Source organism: Ictidomys tridecemlineatus, chromosome 6 (genome assembly GCF_052094955.1).
Source record: "Ictidomys tridecemlineatus isolate mIctTri1 chromosome 6, mIctTri1.hap1, whole genome shotgun sequence".
Taxonomy (NCBI): Eukaryota; Metazoa; Chordata; class Mammalia; order Rodentia; family Sciuridae; genus Ictidomys; species Ictidomys tridecemlineatus.
The window spans coordinates 94961234-94975275 of record NC_135482.1 but is presented as its reverse complement, the minus strand read 5'-3'; the positions used below and the strand labels follow the sequence as shown (position 1 = coordinate 94975275).

Sequence of the window (14042 nt, the reverse complement as noted above, 5' to 3'; positions counted from 1 at the left end):
CTACTACATAGGAAGTTGGATCCACACACACCTGCCCCGATTGTAGCATATATGTGCAATGTACTCAAAGCCTTCCATTCCAGAACACTATTTCCTGAATTCCTAAAACAACCCAAATAATCAATCATATACCTCTTTACCAAATACTCATGGATGCTCAAGAATCTTTAGTTCTCCTTTATTAAACTCCTACCAAACATCCTGTAGCAGCCTTTTCAAACTTTTCTGCACTCCTGCAGACAAATTTCATGTCTTAAATACTTTATTCTCAGATGATCACATAATCTCAATGAAGCAAGAAGAAAGATAAATGTCAAACATCTTCAACATCTTAATTTATACCTCTCAAAAACTTTTTGTATCTCTCCCTAACCTCCCTTACTTTGTTATCATTTTCAAAGGCCAGTTACTCTTTCTAAGACAACAGTAAAAATTTCGGCTATCTCCTCTCTGAAACTTTGCTCTATCAGTTGTTTAGTATTTCTTATACCTTCAACAGCTCATGGAGGACCTGTTATCAATAATTTTGCCGTAAACATCCTACCCTGTTACCATCAAGCGAATAACTGTATTTCTCTTAACCAAAAAAATTTCATAACACTGGTATGTACTTTTAGCTATAAATTCCCTTAGTCTAACTTCCTACACATCACTCAGCTGAAACTGTTTTCTCTAAGCCTTCATAACCAAATCCAACGTTTTGGGGTTTTTTCCCCTTAGTTCTTTTTCTTGACTTCTTTGCAACATTCAACACTGTTGGCCATATCCTTACCTGAAGTAAAATGTTCTGTTTTTACTATGCAATCATTATTGTTTGTTTACTTTTGGGTTTAAACCTTCCTCCTTTCCATATATAGCATTTTAAGATTTCTCTGTTGGTTCTCCAAATGACAGAGTATGAAAAACTATCAAGTTCACCTGGTCAACAAACAACTTTATGCAGCTAATTTCCAAATCATCTCTAGTTAAATCTTAAGTTCTATGCCTACAACTTCTTTTGGGCCAATCTTCTTCCCATTTATTTAAATTCATGATCTTTCTTTCCAAAAATTTTTCATCAGCCAACAGTACAATTCTCCAGATCTTATTGGTGTCCCTTAGAGCCATCTTTGCCTCATTCCTTTCCCCCAGTCTGCCAGTTACCATCTTGTTGATTCTTCTTTACCATGTGCCTCTTCTTTAAATGTGCCTCTTCTCCATTTTTAGAACCACTATGCTACTCTAGACCTTCATGATCTTATACCTAAACTACCCCAATAGTAAATGATCTTAATACTTTCCCTTTCTTTTTCTATGTCTAATACATACTCATATTTGATCCAAATAAAAAGCTTTCTGATTCCCCTTGCCGAAAATAGAAAGCCTCCATACCTCAGCCCTCCACTATGAGGACTCTAAATTTCTTTTATAATCTGGATCATACATATTTTCAACATGTAAACTGAAAATACATCATGTCCTATGACCACACTGATAAATTGCTTGTTTAATTTTTTAAATGTCTAATAACACAAACATACATCTTTATTTTACTTGGGTATGTTTTTACCAAATTTTCACAGCTTGCCTGACTATGCTAGCATTACATCTCCATTTGTTTTAAGCTAAACTGAATCATTAATCTGACAAACTTTATTTCAAAAGTAATTAGGTTTTTCTGTGGTATATACACACAATGGAATATTACTCAGCATTAAAAGAGAATAAAGGGGCTAAGGTTGTGGCTCACTGATAAAGCACTTGCCCAGCACATGTGAGGCACTGGTTTCTACCCTCAGCACTACATAAAAATAAGTAAATAAAATAAAGGTATTGTGTCCATAAACAACTAAAAAATATTTTTTTAAAAAAAGAGAGAATAAAATTATGGCATTTGCAGGTAAATGGATGGAGTAGAAGAATATAATGCTAAGCGAAGTGAGCCAATCCCAAAAATCCAAAGACCCAAAAGTTTTCTCTGATAAGTGGATGCTGATCTATTATGGGGGGGAAGGAATATGGGTAGAATGGAGGAACTTTGGACTGGGCAAAGGGGAGGGAGGAAAGGGACTGGGTATGAAGGTAGGAAAGATGGTGGAATGAGAAGGACATCACTCTCTAGGTACATGTATGACTGCACAAATGTTGTGACTCTACATCATCTACAAGAAGAGAAATGAAAAGTTATGCTTCATTTGTGTACCATGAAACAAAATGCATTCTGTTGTCGTGTATAACTAATTAGAAAAAAATTTTTTTAAATAAAAATTTAAAAAAATAATTAGGTTCTTAATAAGCGAACTTGAAGACAAATTCGAAAATCTTCGGTGACTTAAAACCTGACTTGTGCAAAGTTAGTTCATGGATATTCGTTAAATATCCGGATCATTTCAAGTTTATACAGTTTTCTGCCTTGTATTTTTATGCTACAGAGAAGCTATATATATATTTAAGTTTATTAAAGAACATACTCAGGGGCTGGGATTGTGCCACAGTGGTAGAGTGCTCACCTAGCATGCATGAGGCACTGGGTTCAATCCTCAGCACTACATAAAAATAAAGATATGGTGTCTACCTAAAAAATGAAAAAAAAATTAAAAAGAAGAACATATTCAGTTTTGCCACAATAAGATGTTGTACTGTCAAAAGTTGTATTATCCCATAAGCTCTGCTAGTCTACTACAAAATGCTGGTGTGGGACAGTTTCAAAATTATCCATCCACCTCATAGCTTTCTGTGTAAAACAGCAGTTACTATAATTATACTGAGTTATAATCTTACATGTAAATGAGACTCTATAGTACAGAAAGGAAAATAACTTTGTATGCAAGGTATGTAGGATGAGTTTTTATTAATGAAAAAGAAAAGTTTTCTCATAAATGACTTAACTGTTTCAAAATGAGAAAGAAGAAAACATAGGACAAAACCTGAATGGATATAAGTATTTTAAATTCATGAAAAAGAAACTATATTTGTTGTGGTCAAGGCCAGCTAAGATTTCCTAGATTTACAAGATTTTCTTAAATGTACTTTAATATCTTTATACAAAATTAGAGTTGGGTTTGCTCTATTAACAGCAACAAATTGGGGCTGCGGTTGTGGCTCAGCAGTAGAGCACTTGTCTACCACAGGAGAGATCCTGCGTTCAAGCCTCAGCACCACATAAAAATTAATTAATTAATTAAAGATATTGTATCCAACTACAACTAAAAAAATAATAAAGCAACAAATTTTCCTGGATTATTGATCTGCTCTAATAAAGAGGTTATAAAAGGTTTGTCTTTGCATTCTGAATAATAATCTCCCTGGAAGACATAAGACTGTTTTACCAGAATTTCTTGAACTTAATATTGACTTTGTTATGTCTTTGATTATTCAAAAAACAACGTCTTCTCATTTTTTTGAATTGACTTGATTTTGGTTTGCATGCCACAAAAAACACCAAACATCCTTGTCAATAAATGCATTACTTTTTGTAATAAGCACTCTAGCTATTTCACTTTTAAAATAATCAATAACAGATTAATCATACCATTTGGAGTATTTTGTCACCTACAGATAAGTTTTTGATTTTACTCTGATACTCCTTTCCAAAGAGCTAAGATTCCTTACCATTATGTTACTTCCTGTTTACTTTTAAACATCTTTTTGTCACTTAGATTAAAATGTAGTCAAATAGTTTTTCTCATCAACCCATGCTTTTATTTAAACACTCAAATCTCCTGAGAACTTTTGACATTCTGCCTTTTCAAATCAAATCCTAAATAATGTCTTTTATACTAACAACTGTCTGAGATTTTCCAAGGGCCCCTGGAAATCACAAGGAATTTATTTTTTCACCTTGTAAAACTCAGAAGTTAAAACTAATTGTTTATTTGATCAAAACATTATAAGCTGAATGGGAAGCACTGTCAAATAAAGAGATGCTTATCCTCCCTAAATTAAATCTATATAGGTGGACTGTTATTAATACGAATTATTTCAGACACTGTATACCGGCATGAAGTTCCTAGAAATTTAGTGATGCTCTCATTGTAGATGTATACTTCTATTGATCAGATTCCTGATACTACTTTGCCTGACATTAAACAACAGTATAGTGCCTTTAGTAATTCCATGTTTGTTTGTTTTAATGTTAACATGATCACAATTTTACTTCTTTAATTTTTGTTTGTTTGTTTTTGTAGAGGAAGAGGGGGTTGAACGCAGAGGCATTCTATCACCGAACTACATCCCCAGTCCTTTTTATTTTTTTATTTTGATACAGGGTCTCACTAAATTGCCAAGACTGGCCTATAACTTGCAATTCTCTTTCCTCAGCCTCCAGAGAAGCTGGGATTACAGGTGTGTGCCCTGCACCAGGCTACTTCTTTAATTTGAAAAATCTATCTTCTCATTAGGTCAGTGGTTCTCAACTGAGAATTCATATTTATGTATGAAATTTTATTACACAGATGTTAAAGGCCTATTATAAACTAAATCTTTTTACTTGATAATCTTGGTAGAATCTTATTATATTCTATTCTATAATAGAATGATCTTGTTATATTCTACATATATTCTGCTTGATAAATTTATAACCTTCTATGACTCAGGATCATTACATATCTTTAGGATTATTTTCTTGAGGTTATATTTATAAATTACATGTAATAGCAATTTTCTTTAAAATAAGGCTAATCATTATTGCTTATAGATATTTTGTCAAAACTTTTCAGGATTGACTTGATGTTGGTTTTCATACCAACATCCACATCAAAATTGTGTGGTTTTTTTTTTTTTTAATAACAACCACTAATTAGATCTTTCACTTTTAAAATTATCAGCAATGTATTAATTATACTATTTGAAGTCTTTTGGTTATCTACAGATAGGCTTTATTGGAGGGTGTTTTGTTTTGCTGTCATTGCCTCCTCACCCCCCACATACAAACTACCTCCAAATACTGGGGATTAAACCTTTGGTGCTTTTCCTCTGAGTTACATCCCCAGTCTTTTTTATTTTGGGACATGGTCTCCCTAAAAGCTGAGGGTCTCTCTAAAATGCTGAGAAGTCCTCAAACTTGTGATCCTAGCTTCCAAAGTCTGGGAGTATTGGCATGTACCACCTCATCCAGTTCAGATACTTTTGTTTTGTTTTACTCTGAACATACCTGCAAGTATACAGGTCAAAGTACTTGTCTCTAAAAAAAAAAAAAAGTATTATTGAAAAAGAACTGCCAGTTACACTAGCGCACAGGTTTCTTCTGATGGCATCATATAGACAGATGAGAACACATCAGTGTTATGAGTCAGGATTTCCAAAAAGCTAGTAGTAGAGAAGTAGAAGAGTTCAAGAGATTGCTAACACAGATCCAGGAGAACAAGAGTTAATTATGTAGAACTGAATAAAGTGCTGAAGGAATATTATGGGTTTTATTTAAAATAGTGCTCATTTTAATTTTATATTTCCTGGATATAAGGACCCCCTTTCTTTCTTCTCTGAAATTATCTATAGTCATATAAGCAGACTATGTTTTATGAAGAAAACCAAACATTTATCTCTCAGTTTCTCCTGTCACCTCCAGAATTCAAAAACTCAATTATTAAGTATTCTTCTCATAGCAACATAGTTATTTGCATAGGTTCACTGAGTCTGCCTCTGGTTGGAAACACTGTTATATAACTTTGGATATTTGAAAGTGCTGCTCCTTTAATCTGATATGACTAGACACTTTAAAGGAGCTACAGTTGATTTTATGAGCCATGCTTATAGCTCTTTTGGGAAACTTGTCCAGGTAAATGGCTTACAGAGTTCCTAGCTTCACGGATGAATTAAGAATGCTCACTTCCTAGAGAGCCAAGAAACCCTAGAATATTTTGTAAACCTCAACAAGGCAGGAAATAACTCAAATCTACAGGTACAAGTAAAAGCTGAAGGTAAATTCCTGACTCACATCTCTAGCCTCAAGAGGGTTTTAAAACTCCAATCTAGGGCTAGGAATGTAGCTCAGTTGGTAGAGTACTTGCCTCACATGAACAAGGCCTTGGGTTCAATCTACACACACACACACACACACACACACACACACACACACAGAGAGAGAGAGAGAGAGAGAGAGAGAGAGAGAGAGAGAGAGAGAGAAAGAAAAGAAAAAAAGCCCTCCAATCTCCAATCTAAAAGTCCTTGAAAAGCTTTCAGCAAAACTTTAAAGACCTATCTAGTAAATTACTATTGTTGCTACCAAATATAAACATTACAGGCCAAGTCTAATGAGACCAACTGCACAGTGACTCTTGTTCTATCCCTAATAGTGACACATTTTGTTTTAAGCAACAGGGGAACTAAGAAGTGTTCATCACAATTGCTATTGTTATTCACTCATTATCTTGGCTTGACCAAAGTTTTGTCAGGCTTCTCTCCTTCCCCACAAGTCATGCTAAGAGGCATATGGAGTTATTTTTAGAGTGCAGTTTGTTTTTTGGTTTTTGTTTGTTTGTTTGTTTTCTGGAGGGTGCTAAAAATGTTCAGGAATAAGACAGTGGTGACAGCTGTACAACCGTGTGAGTATACTAAAACTACTGTATACTTTAAAATGGAGATTTTTATGGTACATAGATTTTTATCTCCAAAACACCGGGTTAAAAAAATATAATCACGGGTCCAGGGTTGTGGCTCAGTGGTAGAGCAAATGCTAACATGAGGCACTGGGTTCAATCCCCAGCACCACATAAAAAATAGAAACAAATAAAATAAAGGTATTGTGTCCATTTAAAACTAAAAAAGATAAAAGTATAATCATTCCTCAACATCTATGATGGACTGGTTCCAGATGCTTCCCTTTCACCTCACTCCCCACCCCATGTCTACCCCACAGGGACTGGGGGTATGGCTCAGTGGTAGAGCACTTGCTTATTATTAGCATGTGTGAGAGAGATTATATATCTCCAGCACCACAAATAATAATAGTAATAACAATCCTCCTGGACCCCAAAATCTGAAGGTTTTCCCTTAATGGGGTAGTATTTGCATATAACCTAAGTGCATTCCTCGAAATACTTTAAATCATCTCAAGATTACTTATACTACCTAATATAATTTATAACATATCTTATGTAACACCTATGTAAATATTGTATTGTTTAGGGAATAATGACAAGAAAAAAAGTTTTTTTTTCCCAAATATTTTCAATCAACAGTTGGTTGAATCTATGGATGTGGAACACTGATTTGGAAGGCTAACTATATGTGAGAATAAGTATATTATTATTAATGCAATAGTTACATTCTAAAACCAGAAAATACATAATCCACACTTCAATTTCAAACCTCAGTATAAATACATTGATTTTTTTTCTAAATAGTCTGTTTTCCATATCTAACCTGTGTAAGAAATCTTTCTAATAGTTATAAATATATAACTTAACTATGTCTAACCAATGATTTTAGACATAACTCAAAATAAAGTTCCAAATAAGACTGTATAAATGTTATAAATATTCACATATTTTATATGCTTTAAGTGTAAAATTTACAGTATCCAATATGTCCAAAGCTCTGGTACACAGCAGTATATGAAGGGGTAAAAAAAACTATTATAAAAAAATTTTTCTGGGGCTGGGGCTGTAGCTCAGTGGTAGAGTGCCCGCCTCGCACATGTGAGGCACTGGGTTCAATCCTCAGCACCACATAAAAATAAATAAAGATATTATGTCCATCTACAACTAAAAAAATATTAAAAAAAAGAAACTTTACCATCTAAAAACTATTTCTTCATTAGCATAAATCAAAAAATTTACAAATAAAGACCACATAACACGCAGCTAAGAGTGCATAGTAATGAAGTTCACTTGTCATCCTTCTTAGACTTATAAAATATCTTTTAAGTTGGATATATGAGCATATTTAAAATTATACTTCACAATAAAGCATTCCAATAAGGAGGAAGACTCCTAGCCCCATAACCTACTTGGTGTGGAATAATTTTTTTAAAAATATATATGTTGTAGATGGACACATATATATTTACCTTTATTTATTTAGTTAGTTATTCATTATTTTTATGTGGTGCTGAGGATTGAACCCAGTGCCTCACAAGTCCTAGGCCAGCACTCTATAGCTGAGCTGCAACCCAGGTCCCAGAATAATTTTAAATTCTTATAAAAAAAAATAATAATTTCCAGGGCTGGGATTGTAGCTCAGTTTTGGAGTGCTTACCTAGCACCTGTAAGTCACGGGTTAGATCCTTAGCACCACATAAATAAATAAATAAATAAATAAATAAATAAATAAATAAATAAATAAATAAATGGTATTGTGTCCAACTACAACTAAAAAATAAATAAATCAGAAAAGAAATAATAATAATAATAATTTCTACTGGACACAGTGGCACATACCTGTAATCCCAGAAACTCAGGAGACTGAGACAGGATTGTTAGTTCAAAGTCAGCCTCAGCAACTCAGGGAGACCCTAAGCAACTCAATGAGACCCTATTTCTAAATAAAATACAAAAAAGGGCTGGGGATGTGACTCAGCCGTTAGGTGCCCCTGAGTTTAAGCCCCAATGCCAAATAATTTCTCACTTAGAAAATGTTTTGGTAAAGTGATTTTATCCATACTTAACTTTATTTTTTGAGCTGGAATCTCACTGCATTGCCCACACTGGCCTCAAATTCACAATCCTCTTTACCCAGATAGGATTACAGTTGTGCATTACAACACGCCTGACTCCACCATACTCAACCTTTAAGTAAGTATTATAATTAACTGAGTTATCTATCTCTAGCTTATTCATAATAATCATCACCTTTTTTAAAAAGCATTGTTCAGATGCAGCTTTAACAGGGCACACACTAATAATCCCAGGTGCTCAGGAGATTGAGGCAACAGAGTTTTAGCAAACTTAGACCCTGTCTCAAAATAAAAGGACTGGGGATATAGTTCAATGGTACAGTGTCCCTGGATTGCTACCCCTTAGAGTAAAAGTTTGGCCATCATATTTTATATAAAACAAAACAGAAAATATCAGAAGTAAATGCATTTTATGGAGCTTTTGTTTTCGTTGCAGAAGAATTTTTGAAGTTCAAAAACCACTGGTCTAAAATTATTGCCAAAAACAATTACTGGAACATAACAGGCACTTAAAATGTTTTACTAGTCTTTTCTAAGCATTATTCTCTTAATGTGGCCATCTTAATAGTGACCATTTATTGAATGTCTACTATTACAGCACCATACTACCTTCAGAGACACTCTCCAAGTGTATTTTTTGGAGCAGAAGTCCAGTGGCATGTTAAAAGAACTTATAAAAATTTTCATTGTCAAATATGGGAAATATGAAATTAAACAAAGCTAAAACTGGTCTCTTTTTACTTCAGGATTTCTCAGAGCCCTTAATGTGATAATATGAATTACAGATTCCTTACCCTAACAAAGACAGTAACTTATCCAAGGTCACAAAGTAGCTAAGGAAAAACAGAACTATAACTTTGTTCTTTTGATTTCCACTCCAAAATTCATTCTTCTTCCCAAAAAAATTAAAATATCTGATTTTAAAGTCAGGAAGGGGCCTTAAAAAGATCACTTGTATAGAAAAACAAGTTTGGACAACAGTGCTTTATTGCTTTATTCTAGTACCATTACCACCAGCCCACCAAAAAAAAAAAAAAAAAAAGCAATCAGCAAAGAATTTTTACAAAACTAAAGCCTCCTCAAATAAGGTTAAAATATACACTTTGATGGTATTTCAAAACTTATAATTCTTATCAAAAAGCAGAGATAGTATTTTCTCATGGAAAAAAAGAATGATAAGAATGGCAACCTAAACTGCAGAGTCCATCAGAACAAGGACCATGTCTGTTTTGTTCACCACTATACCAGAAGCTATTGTATAGTAGGTATCTCATACATATTTGCTGAAAGAATAATAAATCGTTGCTCTACCATTAATTCGCTGTAAAATCTTGACCACATTATGAATATCTCTGAATCTTGCATTTTCCCCACCTATGAATGAAGTAGTTAAACTCGCATGACCAAGATCCCATCTACCTTTAAAAATTCATCAATCAATCACAAATTAAACCTCAAATCCCCAGCAGTTCAGGTTACATCCACAAATAATCAAAGATTATGACAAAGAGTTGGGGACACAGCTCTGTGATGGAAAAAAAAACTTGTAAAGCACTTTAAATTCATTTACTTAATATGTCAAATAATCCTGCAAATTAGGCAGACATATATCTATCATCACCCACATTTCACAAATAAAAAAACTTGAGACCCAGAGAAACTGAATGGACCAAAACCACAAAGTTAAGTAGTGGTGAAGCTTTGGTTTAAAAATCAAGATTTTGGTGTTAAAATCCCTCAATTTTTCCACTGTACTTTGCTACCTGATGATGGAGAAAGGAATGCAGCCTGGATCATGATAGTATTTCCTGGCTTTCAGCTACTGATTAAACAAGGTTACAGGACAACAGGTTTCCCAAAGGGTCTCACACCCCATCACATACCCAATGTTAAAGCTCCAACTCTTTAGAAAAATGACCTTAAAACAAATTAATATTTTTCTCCTTGGAGTCCAAGGTTGACTAGGTATCACTACCAAAACAGAGGATGACACACACTATCAAGGAGTCACGACAATATAAATAATGAATAAAAAATTTTTCACATCAAAAGAGTTTTAGTTCAAATGATATGTACTCACATTAAATACTGTTAAATATAAAGACCACTTTATAAGGTTATTATGCTACATCTAAAGTAAGAGCTCCACTTTTGAAAGCTTTGGTAGTAGAAAGGAGACTTCCTATTAACTCTTTCAGCTCTTATTACTTCAAAACATATAACTACTTCTCTAAACTCAAGTAATGAACAAATTTAAATCTGGGTTCAAACCTGGTGTTAAAATAAACAAACAGCATTTATATCACACCCTTCCCCTCCAAGAAATACAACTGGGGAACCAGAAGTATGCAGGTTATGGATTTAATTTCCCCTAGACTTAACAATCCACTGGTGTCATATTTGTTTAATTTCTATCAATTTCTGTCTTAAATACATATTCTTATATCAGATATAATTCTTTCTCACAGCTAAAGCAAAATCTTTCAGTGAAGGGTGTACTAAAATAATACACACTTATTAAATTCCTCAAGTACCTAACACTGAATTAAGTACTCTGCCATGAAAATTAAAGCACTATCTTTCTTAAGTTTATATATATAACTAGACAATTCAAAATATGCTTATAAGATATAATTATTATTAAGTATAAGCAGAATATGTAAACATAATAATGGTGCAGAAGAGCAGCAAAAGTAAACGTTCCTTCTGAAAAAAAAGGCACTCTCATCAAAAATACATATAGACACACAGAAATGACACACCTGTCACATTTATACCACAGATGATTTATTACCATGTTCTACAAACTTCTTAAGTTTTAGAGGATTTAACAAAGTTAGCTTGTTAAATTAATGGCTAAAAAAAAATCTCCAAAGCTTCCTGAAATCCCATACCTGAAAAAAACTGACTATGAACACAAGCAAAATTAAGAAAACCAAAACTACAAGCCACTGCATCAAGCAGCACTTAAATTCTTCTACTGGTAAATGCTTGATAGCATCAGTGTCATCTCAACTTCAACTCTTAACAGACTTGAGACGACCTGTGGACAATCTTGCCAGCTAGTCAAAATACTTTAGAAACTGTCACAAAATAAAAGTCAAAGCATATGTGTCAGCTTTGCGGTCCAATTCAAAACATCACAGAGGCACTAAACCTGAGTGGTTCCCAGAGCAAATTATCCAGGGAGGTCTGTAATATTTACCAAAGTGCCAAGCAGTCCCCCAAGAGTGCACAGCAAATGATAATTTAGTTCCCAGGATAGGCTCCTCGTCACACAAGGACGACTTCCCTACTTGGTGCCAACTGTACAATTGCATACTCCGAAAATAGGGGCAAGTCCTGAATACCAGGGGTTACGAGGGCAACGTTTGTATTTTATTATGGGCTGAAGCTCAGATGATTCCCATTGCTGAAACGCTCGACCTATAACCTCGAAGTCACTTTCCAACTGTGCTCTCACCCAGGATCATTATTCCCCAAACGGAAGCCAATTATTAGTTGTAACAAGGTCCGGAAAAATAGTAAGAGGGCTCTAAAAGTTCATCTAAGAGACATGGAAAAGGTGAGAGCTTCGAGAGAGAAGCCAACATTAAGCACCGTGGGCTCAAACATTTTTAAAGCCAAAATACGTACAAAGACCCTTTTCCCTAGAAACTCCAGGCAAAGAGGTACACAAGACACTCAGTCATTCCGATAGAATGGGGTGCCAGGGGTTTGCCAAGACAAGCAGCCCAGACCTAGGCTCAGCTTTGTCCAGACATTCTGGAAACCCAGGCAGGGGTCTGCATTGTGGCCAGGCGGTGCGCACAGCCCCTTCTCCCGGGCCCCTTTCTCTCCCTCTCCTTCCCCACCACCAGGCCTCTCTCTCCTCGCTCTCTGCCCCGTCTTCTCCCTCCCTTCTTCCCTCCCCTCCCCCCAAACACACAAAACAAGGCCACCCCCCTTTCCAAAATCCCACCAACTTTCCGGTCCCCCCACTCTTCTCACCTCTCAGGAGCACACAGAAACTGCAGGCCAGGAGGCTCCTCAGGACGGCCCCCATCTTCCCTTCTCGCGTTCTCTACTCTTACCGGCGAGGGGCGGCCAGAAGAGGAGGAGGCGAGAAGCCCGGGCGGCCGCCGCAGCGGCAGGTCTGCACGCTCATGCTTTCCAGAGAGAGAAGAAAGAAAGGGGCACGTCAAGGCTCCGCGCGCGCCGCCGCCGCCCTCTCTATCGCGCCGCTCTGCCCCGGGCTCGCGCGACGCCAGCGTCTGCTCCCATCCCGCCGCCTCCTCCCCCGGCGCCCCACTTCCCCCGCGCTGCTCCTCATTCAGTCTCTTCCTCTCGCGCAGCGCGCAGGGATACAGCCTCCCGGCCTCCTCCAAGGGTCGCCGACGAGGTCTCCCTACGCGCGGCCGGCCCCCTCCCTCAGCGCCGCCTCTTGCGCAGGTTGGAAAAGAGGTGGGGACCCGTGCGCACGCTTGTGCTTGGAGACCACGGGAGATGTACCGCGTGAGCAGAGGTCTCCTGGAGGGGAGAGGCCGCCCGGCGGCGCATTCCGATGGGATTCTTTCCCGGCCCGGTGACTCCGGCCCTCCCCGCGGAGGGCGTGAAGCGACGTCGAAAAACATTGGAGCCGGCGTGGTCGGGACTACTTTCTGCGGCTTGGCCCGGCCGCCGCCTGCCCCGCTCTTTGTGCGGCGGGCGGCGGCGCAGCCAGGTGGGGCTCTGTGTCCACGCAGGCAGTCACCTGGGCCGGGGGCTGGGGACCAACTGCTGCCGAGCCGCGTGTCTGTGCTTCAGGAGCAGCGGAGGATCCTGTCACCAGCGATGAATCCCGTCTTCAGGGTTGGAGATTGGTTTAAGCATCTCTTTTCTTAAAAGAAAAAGAAAAATGCTGGTTGCACTAGCTTTAAACGTGGGTCAGGTGAAACGCCAACTCAAAACAGATTTTTTATTTTATCCTGGGTTTTTGGAAATACAGACTTAACCCCAGAGTTAATCCTGACAAAGACTAAAGGTTTATAAACTGGCAGATAAAATTCCAAGATAAAGGCGTCAGCTCCCCTAGCAGAACCAAGTGGCAATTGGACAAGACTGCATTGGGCATTTTACAAATCGCATTTAATAATGAATGTTTGGTATGCTTTGATGATCAATTCTCTACTTGAGGAAGGAATTTCCCAGAATAAAACTTTGCATATCCTCTGCCTTACCAAGTGCACTGGGCATACAGGAGTAATGGCCTGGACGCCTCCTGAAATCACCCAACCGACTTCAGTCTAGGCTGTGGCACTCCAAGAGTTAACCATAATGGAGACATCAAGTGCATTCTGCCCAGCTGTCACACGCCCTTACCTGCAGGCAGATGGGCAAGGAAGCGAGCTACTACCAGTGTTACTAAAATCTTAGTGACACTGGAGTTCACCTGGTGCTTGCACACACTTTATCATATTTGACACTCAAA

The 14042-nt window shown here is 37.1% G+C and overlaps 1 protein-coding gene across 1 annotated transcript in view; it reads right to left on the bottom strand.

Moving 5' to 3' along the window:
• Lrp6 (LDL receptor related protein 6) overlaps window positions 1-12911 on the bottom strand; it is a 167543-nt gene extending 154632 nt beyond the window's left edge. The window contains exon 1 of the mRNA XM_078015223.1: window positions 12584-12911. Within this exon, the coding sequence (XP_077871349.1) occupies window positions 12584-12638 (55 nt within the window). The 5' untranslated portion in view covers window positions 12639-12911. The remainder of the gene's footprint in view (window positions 1-12583) is intronic.
• Between the last annotated feature and the right edge of the window lie 1131 nt (window positions 12912-14042).